This window comes from Pteropus alecto, unplaced genomic scaffold (genome assembly GCF_000325575.1).
Source record: "Pteropus alecto unplaced genomic scaffold, ASM32557v1 scaffold22, whole genome shotgun sequence".
Taxonomy (NCBI): Eukaryota; Metazoa; Chordata; class Mammalia; order Chiroptera; family Pteropodidae; genus Pteropus; species Pteropus alecto.
The window spans coordinates 9,700,643-9,725,879 of NW_006434839.1; the positions used below are offsets into that span (position 1 = coordinate 9,700,643).

A 25,237-nucleotide genomic window follows, 5' to 3' on the forward strand; every position below is an offset into this window, starting at 1 on the left:
GGTGGGTGGGTAGAAAAGGTGATGGTGGTTGGAACTTGAGCGGAGACGAGGCAGTCCAGACCCTAGCAGCCTCTTCCCCTGCGGGAAGGTTGGACACTATGCCTCTTTATTCCTGCTTTGCCGGCAGGTCCCAGTTTTCCCTGCCCCAGGCATCTGGCTGTAGGTGTTTGACTACAGCTTCATCTTTGCTGCGGCACATACTCTGGCCGTTGGTACCTGCCCGCACCTCCTTTATCTCCCAGTCTTTTGAGGCCTTTACTAGCTGTCATTTATGGTATGTCATCACATACCATAAAATCTAGTATAAATTTTAAATCTAGTATAAAATCTAGTATAAATTTAGTATACTAAATTTCATTTATACTAAATGAAATTTAGTATACTAAATTTAAAGAGCACGATTCAGTGGTTTTAATATAGTCACAAAATTGTACAACCATCACCACTAATTCCAGAACACTTTTAGCAGCTCACAGAGGAACCCTACCCCTTAGCAGTTACTGCCTATCGCCCCTCTCCCAACCCCTGCAACAACCAATTTAGTGTCTCTATAGATTTGCCTATTCAGGACATTTAGTATAAATGAAATGACATAGGATGCGGCCTTTGTGACTGGTCTCATTCACTTAGCACAATGTGTACCCTCGGCATATCCTGGGCACACACCCAGGAGTGGAATTGCTGGGTATATGGTAACTTTGCTTATAACATTTGGTGGCACCACCAAATTTTTCTACAGCAGCTGCACCATTTTACATTCCCATCGGAACCTATTTTCTCCATATCCTTGCCAACACTGGTTATTATCTTCTTGATCATACGTCATCAATTGTGCAAGGGGCACTTCCGTTCTAAACATGTCCTCTAGCCACGTGCTACTGCCAAGTCTCTCCTTCCCCTCAGTGGACATGTTGCCTATTGCTGTGGTCACTCGTCCTTTCCCTCTCACTTTCTCACTCCACTGGGCCCTGCTCCGATCCTCACGAAAAGCCCCGAAGCCTCACGAGGAGCGCCTTCATGTCAGTCCTCGTCTCCTGCAGACATCGCAGGGTCTGTGTGGACTTTTCCATCACGGCTCCCTCGTGAGCTCCCGCTGAATCCCCGACCGCGGGAAGAATCAGATCCTTGCCGATCTGGGTTGAGCGGAAATAACAGCGGCCGGGTTCAAGGATTATTTCCTCATTAGCTGCCCTCCAGATTCCTACTAGGGTCTCTCGGTCCCACCCTCCTCTTAATCACCTTCCTAAGTTGTGTGAGGAATGTGCTTTATCGAAGCTGAAGTAGAAATTTAACTGCCCTGGGTCATGAGGCACCAACCTCTTTCCCAAGGCCAGAAACCTGTCTTACCCTCCTAGTGCCAAATATAGTAAAAGCCAAATAAATTTGTTAAAATGAGATAAATCTATTGACGTTTTAAATGTAGAGTTCCACCAAAAATGTTATTTCTCTAAAAAACTGTAGCTATTTACTTCTCAAAATTCCCTCCAGGGTTCCAAGTATAGTACCAAAAAGATTTTCACCGCTCTGCCAAAAACTGGGTGTAAAGGCAGAGACAGTGCCCCATCCAATCAGATCAGTGTTTCTCTTCCAATGCTCACAATCCTTTCTGCTCATCATTTACCATCTTAAAAGAAGAAGGCATTCCCACTTCCAGATAACCTTCTCAGCCTGTGCATGTCCGCGGATTGGCATGTCGCCTAAAACAGGGGTCCCCAAACCCTGGGCTGAAGACCAGTACCAGTCCGTGGCCTGTTAGGAACCGGGCCACAGAGCAGGAGATGAGCAGCAGGTGAGAAACCCAAGCTTCATCTGTATTTGCAGCCGCTCCCCAGGGCTGGCATCATCGCCTCAGCTCCACCTCAGATCATCAGGCACTAGATTCTCATAGAAGCATCGGTCCCTGGTGCCAAAAAGGTTGGGGACCGCTGCCCTAAAAGATGTTATCTCTGCTGCAGGCGAGATCAAAAGGAAGCCCTGCAAGGGCCACCTCCCCTGCATTCCAATAAACGTAACGGTTCGGATGCAAGCTCCTGAGCCCGAGTGAGGCAGAGGGCATCAGAAGTCCTACGAGTTCAAAGGCTCAGGAAGCTTTTAGCATCTGGTCAGGCAGCAGGAGCTAGAGCGGTGCTGCCCCAAGCGTGCGGTCCAGCAGAGCAGTTTAACTTGGGAGCTTAGTGAAAACACAAATTCTCAAACCTTCTTGCTGGGTGGGGCCCAGCAATGTGCCCTTTGACCAGTCCTCCGGGTGACCATGATGCACACTCAAATTTGAGAAGGGCCGAGCCAGTTGCCATGTTCACGGAACCACTAGATCCAGCCCGGCGGTCGCTAACAGAGGAGGAAGGTGCTCTGCGGCCAAAGCCTGTAGACAGAGAGCGGAAAGGGCCTCCCTTCAGGTTAGGGGGTACCAACCTTCACTGGAGCGAGGGCTTCCCCTGAATCTGCACAGATAGCACAGCTACACAAATGTCGTCCCCCAGAAACTCACGTGTGTTATGAGCATCTACTTCTCCAGTACAAAGATCTACATGATTTCCTGTCTTGTTCGATACTTATAAAATCCTGAGGCCTGGGTTGTAGCCTTCCGTAGCCAACTGCGTGAATCTCTGAGACTCCGGCAAGGCAACCCGCGGCACCGTTATAAGTAATTCAGACAAACTAGAGCATCCCTGGACAGGTGCCACCTAGGGGAACCAGAGCTGTGAATGGAGACAACAGCGAAGGCGTCGCTGTGGGGGAAGTGGTAAAATGTACCAGGAAGAGAGCAGGAGGCAGGGGTGGGATGCTAGGTGATCCAGAGATGGTGTTTACACTTAAAAAATGCCTTTCCTTCCAAGTTTCCTATTTGGGGCTTTTAGGTCTTTGGGGCGAAGGATAAAGAACTGCAGCTTTCTCTCTTAAGCGTCTCCACCCAAGTGAGGAAGATCCTATAATATCAGCAGATGCCCATGGAAAATGTCTGGCATCAATTCCATAACTTGAGGTCGGCCAGGTTGAGGAGGAAGCCTGCAGAACGGGTGGAGAAGATGCAGAAAAAGAGGGAGAAGAGTTAGGTGAAATAGAAAGGCGAGGGATGAGGCTGATCTGCTCCCTTTTCCCTGCACCCCAACCGCTGAATGCCGTCTGCTCCTTTGAATCATCTGCTTGTCAGCCCTAATGAGGTCACAGCAGTAGTGACGATCTTAGTCTCCACCGGTGTCTGTGGCTAATTAGAATCAGGCAAGAGTCAGACTGCTGAGAAAATTATAGAAACAAAATATTTATTATTTTTTTTCTGTAAAAGACAAGGAAAGGGAACAGTGCCCAAGAGAGGGACATTCATATGCAAATCCTGTGCTCTTTGCCACATCTTCTTTAAATAACAAATCCCCTTTGGCAAAAGAAAACTCATGTAAGCTAGAACTGCCTTTTGAGAGCAAGGTTTAATGCTAACCCAGGATTATGATAATTTCTTAAAGTCCTATCGATTCCACCACACTATGTAGGAATTAGTTCTTTTTCCCCCTTAACTTCTGAAAGACCAAAGTGGCTAACCACGCCTGGATTGCGCTGAGGAAATAAAATGCATTTCTTTATCATCAACTACCACAGAAAAGTTTGCATCCCACGTTGTCTTCAGTAAAGTCCATTTTGCTTGCAATAGTTGTATGATCCTGATTTCTCCAAGCTCCGGTCCCCGTAAGAGAGAGATGCTGGCCAACGCTATCGGTTAAGTCTTGTTTTTCCCTCTCTTTGTCTTGGGAGCACCTGGCCAGCGGAAGCCGCGCATGCGCAGGCAGTCGGCCACGTTGTGGGCGATGTAGTAGAGGTTCAGCATCGCAGCGGGGCTGAGAATGTCCACTTCGGATTTCTTCTGCTTCTTCCCATGAGGCAAGTTCCGGCTTTTTCCTCTTTTCCCTTTACCTGGCTTTCAAAGACAAGTATACACATGGGGCAAAAAATTACTTTTTATAGCCTCGACATAATTTTCAACATACCTACTAAACTTAAGAAAAAAAACTTCCAAAAAGGAAAAGCTTGTAACAACGAAAACTTTTGCATGGAGTTGGAGGAGGAGACACATGCAATTTAATTCAACAAATGTATATTAAGCACCTCCACATTAAAAGAGACCCAACCTAATACAATGAGTGGACCTTGTCTGCATTCTGATTCAAACAAACAAGCTGCAAAAAGACAGTTTTTAGGCAACTGGGGATATTTGATACTATCAAGGAATTATTCATTCTATGAGGTCATGAAAAAAATGTTTACACATTTCAGAGATGCACGCTAAAATCTGTAAGAATGAAATTAAAAAAGGCTTGAGATTTGCTTTAAACTACTGCAGTCTCCCCTTCAAAAACAAACAAACAAATGAACCAAACAAACAGATGAAACAAATGTGGCAAAATCCTAATAATTTCTGAAGGGATATATGGGATTCATTTTACTATTCTATTTTTGTGTATGTATGAAAACTTTCATAATAAAACTTAAAGGAAAACACATTTGATAATCAGGATGCAAAAATATATTTAGGCACTTGTTATACAGTAGTCTTTAGCTCATTAAGCAGCCATGAGTATTGAGACATGAATATAAGGCACTTAGCACAGCGTCTGACGTGAAGCAAGCACTCAACAAATGACTGTTGCCATCACTTTATTGCCGCTAATCCTTAGAGCCATATTTGAAGGGGAGTAGGTATTATTTGGCTCAGCAAGGTCACAGCGCAAAGTGGTCTACCAGGCTCTGTCTGTGTTCTTGCCATGACCACACTTCACAATCTGTGAAGGAATAAACTGATAAATTCACCATCAAAATTAAAAACTTGTGCTCTTCAAAAGATATTGTTAAGAAAATGAAAAGCCAAGCTGCAGATTGGGAGAAAATATTTGCAAATCATATATCTGATAAAGGTCTTATGTCTAGAATAGGTAAAGAACTCTTGAAACATAATGAGAAAATAACCCAATAAGAAATGGTCAAAAGATTTGGACACTTCCCCAGAGAAGATACACAAATGGCCAATAAGCACATGAAAAGATACTCAACATTAAGTCATTAAGGATATGAAATTAAAACCATGAGCTACCAGCACACATTTGTTAGAATGACTCACATTACAGAGACTGACCATACTAAGTGATGGTGAGAACATGGAGGAAATAGAACTCTCATACATTGCTGGTGGGAATCTAAAGTGACAGAGCCGCTTTGGAGAACAATTCAGCAGTTTCTTTAAAAGGTTAAACACATACTTAGCATATAATCCAGCCATTCCACTCCTAGGTATCTACCAAGAGAAATGAAAGCATATGTGCATTCAAAGACTTGTACATGAATGTTCACAGTGGTTTTTGTTTGTAATAGCTAAAAACTGAAAACAACCCAAAAGTCCATCAGTGAATAATAAACAAGCGAACTGTGGTATCGCCACACACTGGAACACTACACAGCAATAAAATGGACTAACTATTGAGAGTCTACAACATGGATGAATTTCAAAATAATTATACAAGTGAAAGAAGCCAGGTCCCTCCCCCCAAAAAAGAATGCATTCTGAGTAATTCTACATATATAAAGTCCTAGAAATTATAAACTAACCTACAGACACAGGGCAGATCAGTGGTTGCCTGGGACAGGGGGTGCGGTCGGGGGCTGTGTATGGAGGAGCAAGAGAAAAGGATTGATTACACAGGAGCACAAGGAAACTCTGGGGTGATCGACATGTTATCTTGATTGTGATAATGGCTAAATGGGAGCACACATGTGCCAAACTTAACAAACTGTACATTTTAGATAGGTGCAATTTATTTTGCATCAATTATACTTCAATAAATCTGTTAAGAAATTATTACAAATAAGTGAAAAATTTCAGTTTCTGAGCTGGTTGGGTTGGTTCTCATATAACTCTATGGCTCTTGGCTGTTCCTGGACTTGAAACTCTCTAAACTCCTTAATGAAGACCACGTGGCTGCCTGGGACTATCTCAGGCAAAGTGGGGAGGGGTTACAGACGGTCTCCCAACAATCCTACCGGTAGTGTCACTTTCCATCTCCTTCACAAAGCGTATTTTTTGTTTTTGTATTTATTGTATGTTTCCCTAACCAGAGGTTTCCCTAACCAGAGTTTACCGCTGAGCTCCCTAGGACCTAAACCAATGTCTGGCACATCGTAGAGATGAATAAATATTTGCTGAGCAAATAAATTGTAACTCAGATGCAATGCGGACCCAAGATTTGAAAAGCAAATGTAGATTTCTGCTGTTCTGATTTTTAAGATGCCTCCTTCATTCACTCGCCAAATATTTAACAAATATCTACTGTGCATCGAGCCCCGCACATTTACTCACTAACTATGCTGTCAAAGAAGAACCCGGGGTACGTGGCATTATGATGACATAGGTCGAGCAGGGAGTGACCTACTCTGGGATATGAAGGAAGAAGGGTTCCTGAAGGGTGGCCTGTGGCCTAAGGGGTAGGGAATTCTTAAAGTAAACGGCCTATGCAAATACTCTGAGGTGAGAGAGAACATGCCAAGATGAAGGGACTAAAAGAAAAAAAAAAGGTGGAGTGTCGATGTGGCTGGCCCACAGGAAACCACAGGGTATGGGGCAGAGGGGGTGGCAGGAAGAATTGTTGAAGCTGGAAAGGTAGGCCAGGTGCAGCTCTGGCCTGCAGGCCTTGGAAGCTAAGGTGTTTGACCTTTATCCAAGGAGGAGTGAGACACCATTAGCTTAAATGGCTTTATTAAACCATTCTGCTTCAGTTCCCTGACAGAAAATGGCAATATCAACCTTGTGCAGTAACCTGGGAAGGACTTAATTTAAATCAAGAGGTATTTTAGTGCTTTTACATGTAAAGAACCAAAAGGAGCACAGATTTACTAAACACATTTCTATACTACAGTCTAAGGGGGGTGAGGAGCCAGGCTTTCCAAGGCGAAACAAAGCATCCGAAGTGCAGAGGGCTATGAGTACTTAGGGATCAACTGGTTAGCAAGAGGTACTTCTCTGAGCTAGGTCTGTCTTGAAGAAAAGTAGATCAAAGCTGGAAATGGGGTTGGTACAGGAGTGTTCCAGAAGAATGTGGGTCTAATGTGGGAATTTTTTTTTTTTTAAAGGCAGAGGAGATAAAACGGCAGATAAAGATGAAGAGGTTGAGGCCCCTTTATCAAGGACTCTGAGCGCCAAGCTCAAGCACAGCGGTACTTAATTGAGCAGACGATGGACGTCCCTGAGGACCTACAAGATGACATACCTTCTCGGACAATCAAACTGGCAGGGAAGGAAGACAAAGGAGATGGAGAGCCCTGGATAACATGGACAGTGAGGTCGTGGGCTACTGCCAGAATCCAGGCAGGTGGCAAGGAGGGTCCCGGGACCAATGGCAGTAAGGATGGGAAGCAGGCGACAAGAGATTAGACGAGGGATGAGAGTTTGAGGCCAGGAAATGAACTTACCATTGGAGAACAGAGACAGTAGTGGTTAAGAGAGCTGGATTTTGAACACAGTTTGAAAAGGCTCTCTGGTGGAGAGATTGAGCAGAAGTTGGAAATGCAGGTTTGAAGTTTTCAGAGAGTGGAGTGGTTTAACCTGGGGCTCTGTGACCTAACGACTTGGAGGTGAGATAGAAGTAAGTAAGGGCTTTGCAAGGTTTCCTGGGCATAAAATGCCAGAATTCCCCGCACAAAAGGTCTCTTTCAAAGCCTCACTCTCTGCAGGTGGTGGTCCCGGTCACATCTGAGCTCACTTTCTACTTAATCCGCAGAGAACCCTGCACGGGACCCAGAACGGTGACAGCAGCAGAGTGCCTGGCCAGTCGCTGTTGGCACTTACTGGCGCCTAGGGGTTCCACACTACGTTACCAGCCTCTCTTTATTTCATACATGACCCCATCTTCTGTGTGTGAAAGTGGCTCAAGAGAATCAAGGAACTAAAATCAATCAACTCAAAATAAGAGGGCTCAGCCTAATTCTGCTGCTGCTGTCCCCACTTCAGCGCGTGCAGACCGCCTGGGGAACCTCTCTCCCTCCTCGTCTTTACCCCAAGTGTTCAGATCACTGGGTTGGACACCACCCACAACGCGAGGAGATGAAGACGCCCATCTCGTGGCGTGGGTATCAAATCTCGGTAAAGCGTGCCTCTACACGGCAGGAAGGTATGAAATTAATTTAGTGAGGGCCTTGGAATCTCTTAAATAAGACATGTATTACCATGGTAACTCCTTTCTCAGTTGTGCAGATGCGTGTGGCATGGGTTCACAGTCTCGAAATGAAGAGGCCAACCCCAGCTCTCGGTATCACCTGGGGGCGGCGCCCCCGCGCCCATTCCTGCCGCGCACCCGGCTTCCTCCTCCGCACTCGCCTGAGAACCGCCGCAGGCCCGGGACCTCGCCACGCTTCCAAGAAGGCCGACAAGCTCCGGGGAACCCGGCGGGGTTAGGGGGCAGCCCGTCACCGAGCTGCCACCACGCCGGGCTTGAGCGCCCGCTTCACCCAGGCCACCGGCTCCCCGGCTCGCGGCGAACACGCCGCAAGGACAAGGGGCGCGCGGGCGGGCCGCGCGCACAAACGCGGGGCGGTGCGTCGCGGGGCGGGGACGCGCAGTGTTTACCTGTTGCCGGGACACCGGGGCCTGGCGCCCAGCTGTTGGGCGGAGCCCGGCGGGCCCAGCTAGTGTCCCGGGACCGGCGCCCGCCTTGCTTGTAGCGTCCGCTCCTCCCGGCCCGCCGTGCGGTGCCGGCTGGGCCATTTCACCTCGCGCTACGGCGACGACGATTGTGAGCGCCCGGAACCCGGGCTCGGCGCTGGGGCGTCTGGGTTTTGGGCGGCGGGGCTCGAGCGGGAGAGCCAGGGGCCGAACCAGGGCGGGTACAGCGCAACGAGCAGGCTGTGCTCCGGCCTGTGTGGTATTGGCCTTGGAGTGAGCTGACTCGGGTTTGAGTCTGAGCTCGGCCAGAAAGGTCACTGGCTGACCTTGCAGAAGACTCTACAATCCTCCTTTGAGGATTGAAGTGAGAGTAACATGGAGAAATGTTTGTAAAAGAGCTTGATAGCGGGCCCCAAGCGATTAAGGGCCTGAAAGTTCTTACACTCCGCATGGGATTAGGCAAGAAAGGACGCAGTAGGTGCACTTCTGCTCCCAGTGTTGCGGTTCATCCCCACATCCTCCTCCCTGCAGGGCAAGGCCACAATTCATTCTCTTTTTTTATGACTATTCCTTTTTATCCAACAGTTTATTGAGCATCCACCATGTGCCAGGCATTTCAGTTCTAGGCCCTGGGATTTCATCCCTGAATGAGGCAAAGTCTTTGTTCTTAAAGGTATTTTTGGGGGGTGGGGGTAGGAGGAGGCATTACACTGGGTGTATTAAATTGACGTGATGACTGGTGCTCTTTTAGATTGGTGATTGGAGATGGTCTGAGGAGGTGACATTTAAACTGAGATTTGGATGTTTAAAAGCAGTCAGCTATGCCAAAAACAGGGACAGGACATTGCAGGCCAAGGGCAGGAAAACAAACTGGTCTGGGAAGCAGGGGCGGGGTCTTGAAAAGATCTGCAACCAAGGATAAGTAGTTTTGTTTGCCTTCTTTTGATGGATGACCCGGCTTCCAAAGCAGGGAGTACATGTACCAGTATTGATGTACCAGGTTCTCAGAATCCTTTCTCTGATCCTCCATCAACAAAGCAAACCCAAGTTCCAACTACTTTTAATTTGTCTGGTAGTTTTTTTCATGAATCTGTAAGCTCTTGATATGGTAAATTCCGCCCTCTGTGTTTGCTCTCTCCTCTACTGGTTCCTCTCTCAATCCCTGGGTGATGTGGCCCACACTCCCCGCATTTCTTTGGGTAATCACGACTCTCAGGTTAACCCCCTATTGGGGTCACTCCCAAATCTGTTCCAGCCCTGCTTTTCCTGAGTTCCAGATAGGAGGTCCAGAGTCCTGCTGCAAGTTTTCAAATTCAGCTGTCTCAAAGGAGACCAGTGGTTGGGGGGTGACATGGAGGGTGTGCGTGTGGTGGTGGTGGGGCCGACTGACCTTGCAAAGGGTTAAGAGGAAGATTTGGGAGTGATGGAAATGTTCTGTATCTTGACTGTGGTGTTAGTTACACCAGTGCAGAGCTACCTACATAATTTGCCTAAATCAGTACAAAATGAAAATAGGGGGAAGCAGGAAAAAATGCCACCAATGGTACTAAACTATAAAAACTCCCCTTTCCAGGTATCTTCCCTTCCCATGAGATGCCACCCCACATGGGTGACCTCCAAATCAGTGCAACCTCTGTGATGGGTTGTGTTTGATACATGGATCCTGATGGGTGAGATTCTCTGAATGTGCTGGGTGCATGCTCTGCCCTGAGACCTGGGTGCCAGCCTTACCCCGAAGTGGGGGCAGAGGTGGAATGAGTGGGAATCAAGGTTAGGGGGTGTGGAGGTGACAGATGAGACTCAGCAGTTCATGCTCCAAGTCCCTCTTCCCACACAATCTGTCGTCCCCTCAGACTTCATTTAAAAAATACAAATTCAAAGATAAATTAAAAATTTCAAGACTGTGAACTCTAAGCATTAAACCCCACACACAGGGCCCTTCTGAGAGTAGCACCCTGTGTGATCACTGGTCACATGCCCATGAAGCTGGCCCTGCACAGGTATGTGTACATTTAACAAAATTCATTATACACTGCAAATGGGTATAGTTTGTTAGACATAAATTATACCCCAATAAAGTTGACTTTAAAACTTCAGCTTTTAGGAACTTCAACCTCACCATATCTAAAATCAAGCATTTCTCACAGCAGATATGCATCTCTTTCATTTTGGATAAATGCATCAGCAGTCATCTAGGACCTAACTGGAAGCTGGTCATCTTTGATACTTCTTTCTTAGGTATAGCCACAGCTTGCTCTTACCCACACTTACTCGAGCTACCTCCTGACTTTATGGTCTGTGGATGGTGCCACGTGTGCCCAGTCACCTGGGCTCCAACTTTGCTCCTTGTCAAGCCCTATCTCTCTGAGGACTGTCCTTCCTCTCTCAATCTGCCCCCTTCCCCAGACCACCACCTGTGTCAGGTCTGTACTGGCCCTGCTGTCTCTTAGGCTTCTCTCCACCCTGGTATTTTTTCCTAGAGTGTAGATTTAATCATATCTCACCCATTTTTAAAAACTTTTAACGACTATTTCATACAAAGTTAAGAACTCCTTGTATGGTGTTGATGGCCTTTCAAAATCTTGCCTCAATCTGCTTTTTTAGCTTTATTTACTCTTACAGGCCCTACATACTTTTTTTTTTGCCACACTCCTTAGTCTCTGGGATTTGATGCATTCTCATAGCACCTAGCCTTTGCTTTCCGTGGTCACCCTTACCTAGAGTGCCTTCTCCTCCTTGCCTATCAAAAGCCTATTCATCCTTCAAGGCCCGGTACAAACTGTACCATCTCCGTGAGCTCAACTAATCACCACCAGCACTTTATGCCCATTAAAGTCAGCCAAGTCTCCTGGTATAGTTATACGTTTACTTGTCTCCTCTTTTCCATAGTGGGCAACCTCTTTCAGGCTCATATTTGTGTGCTACAGCAGTAATAATTGACATTAATGGAATAATTTTCATGGTTGAGTGAGAAGTATTATCCTCTTCATTCTGCCAAGCCCAGCAACTTCATTCTCATTGACCTCTGAAACTAAGTTAATGTTGCTCCCCACCCGCTCCTCCTGTTCTGTCTCCCCACTTGTTTCTGAGAAGTGTATTATGCTCCTTGCTCACTTAGTCATCTCATACCAAACTGCCTCTCTTGGACTCTTGTTGGCTGATCTCAAAGTCCAATCCTCAGCCCTTTGCCATTTTTCCTTTGTCTTCTCACATGATGTCAGTGACTACCTCTCTTGGGATGATACAGTCTCTGTCGTGGAAGAATGGCCTCCATCTGAGCCCCAGTCCTCAGGCCCCATTATTCCCTGGACCTAGGGCATCTCACCTTCATTTTAACCTCCCCTGTCAGTGGCAAAATTGCTCTCCCAGTCTTTGTCATCTCTGACTCATCTCTCTCCAACTCGAATGATGAGTCCATCACCAAGGCCTCTGCATCCTCTAGAAATTCTCTTATATTGATCCCTCCCTTGACATCCGCATTATTTTAGACTAGACTTTCGTCATTTTGTATTGAAAATAATAGTTAACATTGAAGGAGCACTGATGTCAGGTGCCTTGCTGAGCGCTTTGCACACATCATGGCATTATTACTTCACTACAGCCAGTATAATAGTTTCTGTTAAGTTCTCCAATTTGCACTTGAGGTCAGAGAGAGTGAGTAACTTGCTCAAGTTCACACAGAGTCAAAGCCAATTTTGTCTATTTGTTCAGCCTGTGCTGTTAAACTAAAATTATTCAGGAAGGTGCCCTGGACTTGAGGCCAGAAGATGTGGGTTCAAGTCTTAGCCTCACTATTTATTAGTTAAGCAATTTTGAGCAATTTCTTTCCTTGAGTTGCTGTGAAGGTGGCATACTAGAATGTATATGAGAGTGCTTTGTGAATTCAAATTGTTGAAAGATATAAAGTTGGAGGGACGGGGAAATGGAATGGGGAGAGGTACAAATTTTCAGTTATGAGATGAATAGGTCCGAGGATCTCACGTAAAACATGGTGACTATAGTTTATACTGTATTGTATAATTGATATTTGCTAAGAGTAGAACTTAAATGTTCTCACCAAAAAGTAAATAAGTGAGGTGATGGATGTGTTAATTAATTTGATTATGGGAATCCTTTTACAATGGATATGCATGTCAAATCATCGTGCTGTAAACTTTAAATATATTATAATTATATTTGTCAATTATACCTCAGTAAAGCTGAAAACGATGTAAAGCACAAGAAAGCATGCTTTGTCAGTGGACTTCAAATGGGACATAAAATTAATGGTCTAGTGAAAGGAAGAACTTGGCAGCACCATTTTCCATTGACCCAACGGATCTTCAGACTTTGCACTGGAGAAAGCCTTAGCTTTGACCTTGCAGAGAGATAAGTGAGGAGGGCTGCTGAGGTGTGTGGCTGAAAAGCAGACTTTGTTATAACACAGAGTGCTGGTTACCATTAGAATCAAAATATGATTGACAACATATGCATTTTTCTTAAATACTAGTCTACTTAAAAATCATTTAATGTTTAGGACTTAAGATCTGTTTATTCTACAAGAACTGAACAAATCTTCCTGTGTAAACTGGAAGATGTTAAATTTAGATAACTATTCAAACTCACATTTGAATAGCACTAGTTAATTTTATCTGTTTATAAATATACATCCTTATGTCTTCTTTATTAATAGTAACATTAACTGTGCTGTTCTTTAAAAAAAATATAACATTACCAGAATTGAAGCATGCATTCTTAGAATATCCAAACTTAGAATATTCTATCACTATTTTTCTTAGAAGCTACATTTTAAAATTTCTATTTCCTCCTTTCTACTCTGGTAGTATCTTCCTTCCTTTTCCCCCTCCTTACTTCTTTTCCTTTTTCTTTTCATCTCATTAAGTTCCACAGTATAGCGCTGCATTCACTTCACCCATTAGAGCCCTAATATCGACGAAGTTACCAAAAATGTAAAATATTCTTTGAAAGTAATTTCTTCTGGTCAGCTGCTATGGTCACAGCAGTGAGAACCCAGGGTACAGTAAGACCCGCTGGGGCAGGCTCAGGAGAGGAAATTCTTAGAGAAGGGGTCAGCAAACTCTAAATATTTTAGGCTTTGCAGGCCTTGTGTCCTCTTTTGCAATGATTTAGTTCTGCTGCCGTAGAACGGAAGCGTTTATAGACAACGTGTAAATGAATGAGTGTGCTGTGTTCCAATAGAACTATTATGGAAACTCAAATTTGAATTTCATTAAATGTCCATGTGTCATAATTTTTTTTCTTCTATAGATCCCCCCGCCCCCCAACCATTTAAGAATGTAAAAATCATTCTTAGCTCATAGGCTGTATGTCAGTGGGCCAGATTTGTCCTAAGGGCTGTAGTTTGCCGATCCCTGATATAGAGAATTAAAATGCTATTTATTATTCTTGCTGGGGGATTCTTTGAAAGAAAGGAGAATGAGGTAGAAAATAATAATAATCGGCAATTGAACACTTGTGTTTAGCAAGTATTATTCTAAGTACTATATGCACATAGACTCATTTAATTCTTACAATTCTAGAAGGTAGGTAGTGTTATTATTCCCATTTTAAAGATGGGGAATCTAAGGTATAGAGAGATGAAATAACTTGCCACTTATTACATAGCTAATAGAATCAGAATCTAGATATAACAACTCACCAAGTTGAGTCCAGTACCTTCAATCTGATCCATTATGCTGTGTAGCCTTTCTGGGTAAAATATCTCACATCTTGTGGTGAAGACACATTTTCACAGGCATACACATGGAGGATCTTTGTCATGCCAGCTCCATTAAGCTTTTGAACAAAAAGTTACAGAATGTTCAAAGTAATGTTTCCATTTGGAGGCAAGGGGACAGATGGCACTCTTATTTAGTAAGGAAGTCATCGAAGGTGTTTGAGCAGAGGTGGAATGACTTTTGCACTTTTGCAGTTCCTTAGAAAGACTGGTTATTTTCTTTCCTATAAAATAAAAGTAAAAATTTTAAATCCTTCCTATTTGAAATTTAAATCTGCCTAATTATAAAGGAACAAACAGCGTGAACACCTCCCCATAGCCCACTCAGGCACAATCTCATTACATTTATAGGATCTGGGAGTCTGAAAGGCCAGAACTGCTGGCAGGAGATGATATTTCAGATTGCTCTGTCCTATTGCTTGGATCTTCTGGCCTAAATATTACTACAAGTTGATTGTATTGAGATACTTAATTCTGTTGTAGACATTTTAGTTGTTACTATAGAAACTATGAAGTAGTGAGATTCTCGTCAGTGAAAATATTAGAGGCTAGATAAGCAACATGGGGAAGCTGTTAAAGGAATTCTTGCACTGGATGGAGATTGGCCTAGATGACCTCAGATCCCTTGCAACTCAAGAATATATTTCCATAGAAAAATCTGCGTCCAAATATTGAGATTTAACATTTTAAGGGTCACATTAGAAAAGTGAAACATTGAGAAAATACATTCACCTGGAAAAGGTGTTTGAAGGTATAAGGTACTCAAGACTTACCTTCTGTAAACAATTCAAACCAGGAATTCTGAAGGAATACCAGAGGCTACTGAAAATTCACTAGTGGAGAAATAAGATAATTCACATGTTTTCTAAAAATCACCAATTAGGACTTAACCAAGCCAACATTTCCAAAAGTATTTCCACGTTGTCGCCAGTACAAACAGAGCTTTGATCTCTCCCTATGTTCTACCCTATTTTAGAGATTACACATTTCCTTATATTATTAAACTTCCAACTAATTAATATCTCAGTATTGAGTGGTGAGAGTATACAGGAAGTGAGTTATTATTTTCACTATGCCTATATTCTTTTTTAGGTTGAGAGAAAATGAGAAAGCAGGAGGCCCAGAAGACAAAGGTTATATTTAATATATAAATAATAAAATCATGCCGTAGTCATATATACTCTAAAATTTTTTGATGTGTCTCATGTTGAAAAGCATCATATAAAATATATATTACTATTAAAGTACTAGCTGCTTATAGAACCTACTGAGTGTTTCACAAATGTTTATAGCTTAATTCTATGTTTTGTAAAACATTCTTTTATTACAGAGAACATTCTGTTATCACACTAATACAGAAAAGTCTGGTCTGGAGTTATAGGTACAGCAGATGGACCATGCCCAGTATTTCTGAGATAATGGCGGGACTTCCCTAACCTCTGTAAATCACCCTGAACACACACTTAGCATGTAGCTTCCCAGTGCCAAAAGAGTGGCAAAGTTCATACTTGACCTAACCTGGATGTTAATTACTTAACTCACCAATTATAGCATTGATGAGATCAAGGTCATGGATTTGATTGTTATATAAACAAGTGTCAGTTGTGTTCCAGAACCACAACTGCATTCTTATTCTCAGCTAGTTTTATTGTAAATATGGGTCATTTCAAGGACTAGAGGAAAGAATTCAAACTCACCACAGCTACTTGGGGGAGAAACAAACCATTGAAACCTTTGTCTGTAGGACTGTCTTTATAACAGTGATTATTGTTAAGGGAAGACCTGGGGGAACTGTGGATAAGGAAGTTGACCAAGAAAGCCACAACTGACTATATCAGCATAAAGCACTGAAATGGGTGGTTTCAAATGCTCACTGGAAATCTGTTGAAAATCCAAGAATCTCAGAAAGTCCCACTACCAATCTCATGAGCTCACTGGGAAGCTGCTGTAACTCATTGTCTCTGGCAATCCAGATTCCCTGCAGGCAGTGTGCTGCTCTGGGCAATGGTTGGCTTGTCCGTGTTAATGGCTTTAAGCTAGTGGAATAAGCAATTTGACTCATGCCACATCTAAGCAGGAGCTTTAAATGTGCTTGCATGGTATGGTTTGTTCTCCTGCTCTTACCCTTTACTTTGAGGACGGTACATCCCAGGTAGGGGCTATTCTATCAGCCTGGTGCCAGAATAAGAAGACATGGGGAACAGAGCCAATCTAGCAAGTCAACCTGAGTTGAGCAGAGCTGCAGCCGATGCCTGGACCCATGAACAAAGTATAAAAGTTTGTCATAAGTTGCTGAGATTTTGTAGTTGCTTATATTCATCTACTCCCAGGGAATACTAATATAAGATTTTATATATTCATCCTTTTTAATTTTCCTTTTGTATCTAATGTCTTGAAGAGTCTCATGTTGAAAAATTTTGAAGACTGAATTTCTAACTCCAGTTCAATTCTCTTTTTATTAAAGTGCTTCAGTAGATAAACAGTGTTATCAACAATCAACACAAACTTTACTGAAATATTCACAAATAAAAATCTTCTACTGTACTAAGCACTCAAATAATGGTCTTCCTTGTAGTAAAAGTTATCACCATTGGAGGTTGAGTAATCTGAATTTATTCCTAACCACACACATGGGCTCTCAGATTGGGAGATTCAAACTGGTTACCTTAGCATATGGGGCTGGCTGTCAATACCTGAATACTAGTCCAAGCAAGTCAGTGAAAAAATGATATGAAATGAAACTAATCACTTATTCTTGGTGCCACAGTTTCTCCATCTGCACTGGGAATTAATCTTCCCTTAGAGAAGACTGGTAAGAAAGTATAAAATGTTAAGGCTTAGCATACTTCTATGCCTCAGAAAGCATTCATGTGCATATTTTTAAAAGGGCAACTTATTTGTTCTTGACACAAATTAAATACTATATGGCTTTAAAAGAAATAGATTGATGACTGCTCTTTCCTTGAACATTATCTTTTTACTTAAATCACATTAAATTTATAGAATAGAGTTCAAAGATGATATGCTCAGTAAATTATTTTGATTGCTACAAGGACTACCGTCCTACTTTGGCAAAATTTACAAATTATTTTTAAAAGATTCATCCATTACATACTTAACATTCATCATGACCTTTCCATAAAAACAGAAATCCTGTTACCCTAAAGCACAAAGAAGGGAAATCCAAGCTTTAATTAGAGTTTTGGTATAGTTCCTTTGGACATGGTTTATAACTCAATCCTGACTTCCAAATGAGACTGTGGTTGACAAAGGACAGAGTAAATACACCAGTTTTGATTAGACCTCCTGGCACAATTAAAGTGGCCTGGGCTATCACAAAAAAGATTCAGTAGTGTCTATGTTGGAGGAAGTGATTTAAAGTTAAAAAAGCTTGAAAACATAGATGACAAATGTGGGGCTAGAAGAGAAATAAAATTATCCTGATTGAATCAGCAACTTTTCTAAAACCGTTTCTGTTGGGAAGTATGTGATTCTACTGTAAGAGAAGTTTAAAGAAGTTGGTACTTTATATAGTCAAAGAATGTGCAATACTTTCAGGTACTAACAATATCGCTAAATCTCCACACGACACTTTGAAACCACTAGCAGAAAAAATTAATTAATCAGCATAGAAACAGAAAAATGGAAAGCTGTAATACTCTTGCTGTTCAATTAATAATCGATCATGAGCACAAATGGACATGCCATCTCAATAAATAAAACTTTCTGTAGTTAATTTAAAAAATGAATTAGATTAAAAAACCCACAATTTTCTGCAGTGTACTCAGTCATTTTAAGACTAAGATAGTTTCAGAAATATAGAAATATCCTTAAAGAAGTCCTGACTGTTTCACATTGGTTGTGGTGGAGCACTCTAGGCCCTATACAGAGTACACAAGGAAATAATTTTCACATTGAACATAGTTTCTTGGTGAAGAAAGGAAAAAAACTTTACACAATACACAAAATACACATGCAGTAGTCAGGTAATGGTAAATCATCCTTCACAAAGGAGGTACAGGTGCTCTAAAATCATCTTAACGCTAATGATTTTAGAAAGAGGTGAGTGTCAAAATTTTAAACTTAAAATACAGACTTAATTTCAAAGTTGGTTTTGCCAAACCTCTGGTAAATCCTAGGAATCCAGGGTGAGCAAGAAGAAAATGTTCTCTTTTATGACATGTACCTCCCATTACTATGATGAATGCCACAGGCCAATGCCATAATGAAGTTATTCTCACTCTTGGGGCCAGCAAAGGCCAGGCTGGTTCTAGGTAAGACTAAAAAGTAGGGAGAAGTCCCACAAAAGAGCCTATCCAGGACTGATCCAGCAGGAGACTTCCAAGGCCACCTGGCATCCAAGAGACCCCAGAGCAAGTTGATCGATTTTTTTGTGACTCAGGGTCACCGCCTTGCACCACCTCGAGGCTCAGCAGGCCCCAGAACACCCTGAACTACACTGGATGTCCTTGGACTGGGCCAGCTCTCCCCTGGACAAGCACTTCTAGAGCTGGAAACAAAGGCTGGATGGGCAGGGTAGGCAGAGCACCATTTATTGGAGCCAACCCCCATGAATCAGAGGCTTTGCAGACAAGAGCTTAGTCAGTGATTCTGGAGCAGCTCTTCCCAACAGATGGGCTGTGAAAACACCTCTCTTTCCAGCCAGATCTCATATGAATAGTGGAAATCCTCAGGCAGATCCAACCTCTGCCCCAGCACACTTTGCAAGCAGTTATCCACAGGTGAAAATTCAGAGTCCTGGGGTCTGTCATATCGGCGGCTGTTAAAAGCCTCAATGTTGGCCCTCAAGGTGCATTCTTCCGCTTGGAAGTCCCATGGCCTGGCATCTATGTCTGTGATGGGAAGAGAGAAAGAAAAAGATGTATACAACTCAGGACACTGCTCCCCTTACTACAGAGCATGGTCTATAGGATACCAACAATGGACTGCTCAGAATTCCTTTTTCCGTAAAGAGCAATGTACAAAGTAAGTAAACAACATGCTGCCACTCAAGTTCGAAACACATGCCAACATATATATGCTTTTATATGCAGAGAGTATCTTTGGAAGGGTAGTCTAGAAACCGGTAACAGTGATTACCACTGAGAAGGAAACGGGACTCTGAGGGAGGTAGATTCTTTTACTGTATTTCCTTTTCATTTTTTTACTTTCTTACTAGTTAGTTATACGTACAGTAAGTCCTCAACATCATTGATTGGCTCTATGACTTTAAGTAAAATGATATATAATGAAACCATTTTTACCATAGATTCACTGATATAAACAAGAGTTAAGTTTCCAAAGGCATCTCATCAACGTTATAATGGAATGACTGAATGAAATGATGTTATTTGAGGACCTGCTCATTATATTTTCAAAATGGCAACTTAGTTTCCTTTCTTGAGCCTTTTCTCCAGGATGGGAGTTTCCCCATTGGACAGAATCACCAGCTCTCAAAGAATGGGGAGAGGGAGGAAGGGGTACAACAAAAAGAATCAGAATGGACCAATTACTAAACTTTCCTGATTCCCTGCGACCTCTCTCAGCACATGATAAATATGTGTGTCAGCTTATGTTAAGATTACAAGGTGAAGGCTTCCATGGAGGTAAAAACAGAAAACATAATCTGTTTTGCTTCTATTTATCCCACTTAGGCACTTACTTCAGGGCCAGAGATGCATATTTCCCAGATCTTTTATGTCCCACACACAATGGTTTATCTTAAGGAAGTACAGTTGGGGTTTAGGCTCATGAGAGTAGCACAACAGATGGGCAATTTGCAGGATAAAACATCTTCATGTTTTAAAAATCTATGAGAAGTTAAACAATTAATTGTGCTTTATGTCTTATAGTAAAAGTTGCATCCTGGCTTCTTATCTGCCAATCATATGCTTCCCTTAGTTCTCTGTACCCTTTACTAGAACACCCTCTAAAATTCAGGCAGGTTACAACCCCCTGCAAAGACAAGTTATTAGTCATCTTACCAAAAACTCTTAAATGCAGTTATGCAAATAATGGTCAAATCCCACTAAAACAAATGTCAATACAATTAAAAAGCTCTCCAAAATAAATTCTTCCGAACTCTGGTCAATTCTTCCGAACTCTGGTCAATCTTAGCATAAGTCTTGGAAAGTCAGCCAGATATTTTAATGTCTCCTATGAGGCAATATGCAGTTCCCTGCATTACCTAGAATGTCCCATAGCCAAAAAGTTTGAATACATCAAACCTTTAGATCTAACTTACAATTTATAGGTAATACCAGAGATAGAGGAATAAGGTAAATGTCACCACAAAGAAGCAAGTAGACAAATTCAGAAAGTGGATATTCTGCAAGAAACTTGGCCTAGTTCTTCAATTAGTGTTTTGGGGAGTAATGAGGGGAATGACTGCTAGATTCAAAACTAATAAAAGGATATAACAACCAGATGGAATTTATGGTCCTGGGTTGGATTATGACTTGGAAAAAAATAGCTTTAAAGAATGTTTGGGGGCACCTGGGGAATTCTCAATATAGACTTGATTATTAGATAAAATAAAAATGTAGCAATATGGAAAGGTGGAGATAATATTAACTGAAAAGAGATTATAAAACAGCACATACAATTTGCTTTCATTTTAATAAAATGTGTATATATAGAAAAATCTGGAAGAATATACAATAAGTTGTTAACAGTGGCAATCTTTAGGTGGTACAAATATGACAGAAATATGGTAATACTGTAAAATGTTTGCTTATTTGTATTTTCTAACTGCTTTGTAATAAGAAAAGGTTATTTTAATTTAAGAAATCTCTTGGGAAACCTCATTTAAAGGAATGTTTTGGAAAGGAGGTAATTATCCCTCAGTGTACTTGTTTAATAAAATGAATTTTCATGGAAAGAGTACATGCTAGATTGGGATAGTGCCTTAGTATGTTATATCAGCACCTGACCTATAATCGCATATTTTCTCATCCAAAATATGTAACAATTCTACGAGAGTATAGGTAAATGTTTACTTAGTTTTGTTTAAACCCCAGGTCAAGAGCTCTGAGAACACTCACCATTCCCGTAAGCCCAGTCATCATTCATGCGGTGGCGCACTTTCTGGTAAATGGCTGACATGGTTTTCATGTTGCTTTTCCTCCACTGGCGCCCTAGGTACTTCGTCTGTATTTTAAGCAGCTTCAGGACATAAAGTTGCAGCATGGCCTGCTTGACCTTGAGAGCCCGCTTTAAAATTGGAGCAGATTTAAACACCACCAGCATCTGTCCATTCAAAGAGGGGTGGAGTGAAGAAAGACAGATAAAAATCTAAAGTTCTTTGGAATTTCCAACTCACAGACAAATTAAGCCAAACCTGGCTGGCCTCAGATTACCCTGGGAAACTTTTGAGACTCTATGGTCCAGGCTCTACTTGGATTTAGACTTCAAGAAATAGAGGAACGACTCTATTTTTATTTCTCAATTAAAAGTCTCTACTAGTCAAAGTGCATGAATATATAGTGCAAAAAAATTCTGTCATATATCTCATTTCCACTGTTTGCAGTTTCTTGTGTACCTTCTGGAGATAATTCTATATATGTATTATTATTTTTATTAGTAAAAATGATAGCCAACTATATATTCTGTCATATTGTTCCACACCTTGTTTTTTTTAAAACAATGTATCTTGAAAATTATTCCATATCAGTATAGAACTGCCTCATTCTTCCCAATGGTTGTATAATATTCTATGATAAGGAGGTATCACAAATTATTTAACCATTTGGTCCCATATTAATGAGCATTTAGGTTGTTTCTAATCTTTTATAATTACAAACAATGCTGCAATGAATATTCTCAGACTTGTGTCATTTGGGATATGTGACTACAATCCAAGTAACAATGCTAACTTCCCTACCAGAGCGGCCCAGAGGGAGGGTCCATATTCAGCTCCCCGAAAAGAAATGGACTGGGAAATAATTATCTCAAATAAAATAGATGTCCAGAATTAGGAGGGGCTAAATCTTATGTAGCATTCAGTGTCTGTCTATCGAGTTCGCAAAGCCGGAGGTCTATAAATATTTACCGAAGATGAAAAAAATTCAGTCAAATGACACCTCCGTGATCTGAAGCCCCACTCACCATGGTTCTGGAATGCTTCCATTTGGTCAGTTTATTAAGCAGCCTCAGAAGGTTGATGCAGGAAAAGAGGTTCCTCCAGCAGAACTGGTTGTTGTCTCCAGCTTCCTGTAATAAGGCATGACCATCATTATCTCAATCCCTACAAGGCTTTCATTCCCACAGAAGTCTGAAAGTCACTATTGGTCAGTTTAGATGAGGCCTTCCATAGAAATGCTACCTCTTCATCAGCCTGCTCTTCAGACACTGAGGCCTTAAAGCATGCAGTATCTTTCATTTAAAAATACACAGCTGCCAATCTTGGAAGACTCTACCTAGAGCAAGTATTGACTGGTTAGAAAGATGATACATGGACATAGGAACTTCATTTAAGTAAGTTTTCTTATACAGCTTCCTAATTTAGGATCAGAAAAAAGATGATAGAATTTTACCCCCAAACACTTTACAACACTTACATAGGCTGTGTTTGTAACTGCTAGCTGTTCTGGTAGATTTCAAACTATTTTGGATGGATCTGATATTCATTATGGCTGAGTTTTTTTTTTTTTGAATTAGCCCCGACCCTCCCTTATCAAATATATTGCAATAAATTGCTTAATTCTCCAGCACAGAAGGGAAAAATGGCAGATGGTTAATTCTAACTAGATGTTTCTCCTCTTGTATGTTTCTTGATATCTTATGAGCACTTAAGCAGAAATAACAGATGGATGTCAGATTAGAAACAGGTATCTACTCATAGAATCTATTTTTGGGGACAAAAATAGAGTCCTTATGGATTTGAAGGCCTATAAATATATAGCGGTGTTAGAAACTACATAAATCGATGAGGATGCATCGCGGCCAAACTAATATCTTGGAAATTCCTCATGTCTACAAAGTGATAGGAGAATGTAGGAATAGGCGGTGTATGGAAGTAAGCTGTCATCTTAAGAGAGGAGGGGAGGCATCTGAAAAATGCAAAGGAAAGGGCTTGCAGAAATGACCGACGCAGCCAGTTAAAGTCCATTCCTGACTGCCTTCTCTCCGCCTCCAGGACTCTCCAGCTAATATGTTTTCCCATAGCTACTTCCCCCACCTCAAGGATTCTCTAGCTCACATCTGTTGATTCATGACTTGCCCACCAAGTAATGTTCTTCCTTATCTCTGTAACTGTGTAGGAATAACAAAACTGTATAAAACTGCCTGTTATGTTACAATCAAGTCTCAGCCTTTGGATAGGAATCCGCCGAGCTGGTGCCGGCATCAATAAGTGCTGCTTCTTGCTTATATCCTCAGTGTCCTGTCTCTCTGTTAGAGAATCCCATAATGCCAAGGTTGCAGGTTCTACAAAACACACGACCTGTAAATAGATAAGACCAGTGGCCTGGAAATTCCTCTCCCTTTGTAGTCCCCCACCCGAAGCTCCTCCTCTTCATCCTGAGTCATGAGGTACATGTGAAATCTCAGACAAAGGAATCACGTGCCCCTTGCATGGACACTGCAAGGGTATATAAGCTGTAAGAAATCTAACCTAGGAGAGCTCGTGCTTTGGTGCTGTTAAGCCCCATGCTCTCTGCTGGCAATAAATTCTCCTTCTTCTAACAAAGTTGTCTGAGTGTCCAATTTTCTCTGTTGGGTGTCGCTTCCTGTAACATTCCTGATGAATGGAAAATTACCCCCTCCTCTCCCAAATTAATTTGAAGCAAGCAAGAGAGGCATACATATAATGTGGATCTAACATCCAAGATTTTTGAGAGTATTAGGCTTGCCTAAGATATAAATGAGACAATAGGTCAAAACGTTTCAGGAGGATTTGGGGGAAAAATGGCGTAGATGATAGAGGTTCTGTTCATCCCTCTGGTGACCAGATTGGGGTTATGACAAGGAGCAGCAGCAGGCAGAAGTCGCCTGGGATCTAGATGAACAAGCCATACAACTAGGGAGAAATACAGGAAGTCACCCTGCAGCGGTGGAGGGTGAGCCCGGGTGAGGACCTGGGGCTGCCCAGTCTCCAGCAGCTGAGTGGGATGGAGGATGCGGCAGCGGCAGACGCCTTTTAAAGGGGCCATGTCCGAGATCAGATTTTCATGGTAACAGACCTGCTCACTCTGAGCATCAGTGCCAATTTGGCTGCGCGCAGTAGGCACCAGGGCACAGGAAGACATTGTTGGAGTGAGGGCTGAGGAGAGACTTGCTCTGTATAGAAGTGCCAGCAGTATACATTGTTCCCTGTTGAACCCTCCCATAGACCAGTGCATCAGACACAGTGCCGCCATAGCTGTGACGTCATCAAACTGGATGAGAGGTCACTCTGCCCAGAAGATTTCCTGAAACCCTACCTCTCCCAACTTGCGGCCCCACCCAAGCCACATATATGTGTATCCTCAGCAAGTCAGGTGCTCCTAGCTGAGCAGCGCCTCACACTGGAGGCAGCTGGCCTCAGTTTCTGGTGTGGCCTTTTGAGGCAACTATAAGCACAGCATCTGTGGATTGCTTGCTGAATCTTAACAGGTGGCCCCAGAGGGGTAGAAGCTTGGGCTAAATTTGGCCTGCAGCTGAACCCCTCTCAGGACTGTGCCACTGGACGCCTACTTCACAAATTCACACTACTAAGACCATGAGACTCAGGAGCTTTGCTTAGTACATAGAAACAGAGATGGAAAGGCAGCCAAAATGAGAAGACAAAGAAGCAGAAACCATATGACAGAACAGAATAGAGATCCAGATATAATGAAGTCAAATAATCTAACAGATGCAGAGTTGAAGACACTGGTTATAAAAGT

The 25,237-nt window shown here is 42.4% G+C and overlaps 2 protein-coding genes across 3 annotated transcripts in view; both read right to left on the bottom strand.

The window, feature by feature from the left end:
* Positions 1 to 3,232: 3,232 nt before the first annotated feature.
* SMKR1 (small lysine rich protein 1) lies at positions 3,233 to 9,867 on the bottom strand. 2 transcript variants are annotated; one of them, XM_025045830.1, is made up of 2 exons: positions 8,600 to 9,867; positions 3,233 to 3,907 (listed from the first exon to the last, which is right to left on the bottom strand). In XM_025045830.1, exons 1-2 carry the CDS (start codon positions 8,735 to 8,737, stop codon positions 3,710 to 3,712), a joined length of 336 nt encoding a protein of 111 aa, XP_024901598.1. In that variant the 5' UTR covers positions 8,738 to 9,867; the 3' UTR covers positions 3,233 to 3,709. The 2 variants fall into 2 exon arrangements, with proteins under 2 accessions (XP_024901598.1, XP_024901599.1); XM_025045831.1 differs by lacking the exon at positions 8,600 to 9,867 and adding an exon at positions 8,200 to 8,559.
* Positions 9,868 to 16,809: 6,942 nt separating this feature from the next.
* Positions 16,810 to 25,237, bottom strand: part of STRIP2 (striatin interacting protein 2) — a 41,123-nt gene continuing 32,695 nt past the window's right edge. The window contains exons 18-20 of the mRNA XM_006910526.3: positions 22,479 to 22,583; positions 21,416 to 21,620; positions 16,810 to 19,225 (exon numbers count right to left, since the gene is read on the bottom strand). Of these exons, the coding sequence (XP_006910588.1) occupies positions 18,975 to 19,225; positions 21,416 to 21,620; positions 22,479 to 22,583 (561 nt within the window). The 3' untranslated portion in view covers positions 16,810 to 18,974. The remainder of the gene's footprint in view (positions 19,226 to 21,415; positions 21,621 to 22,478; positions 22,584 to 25,237) is intronic.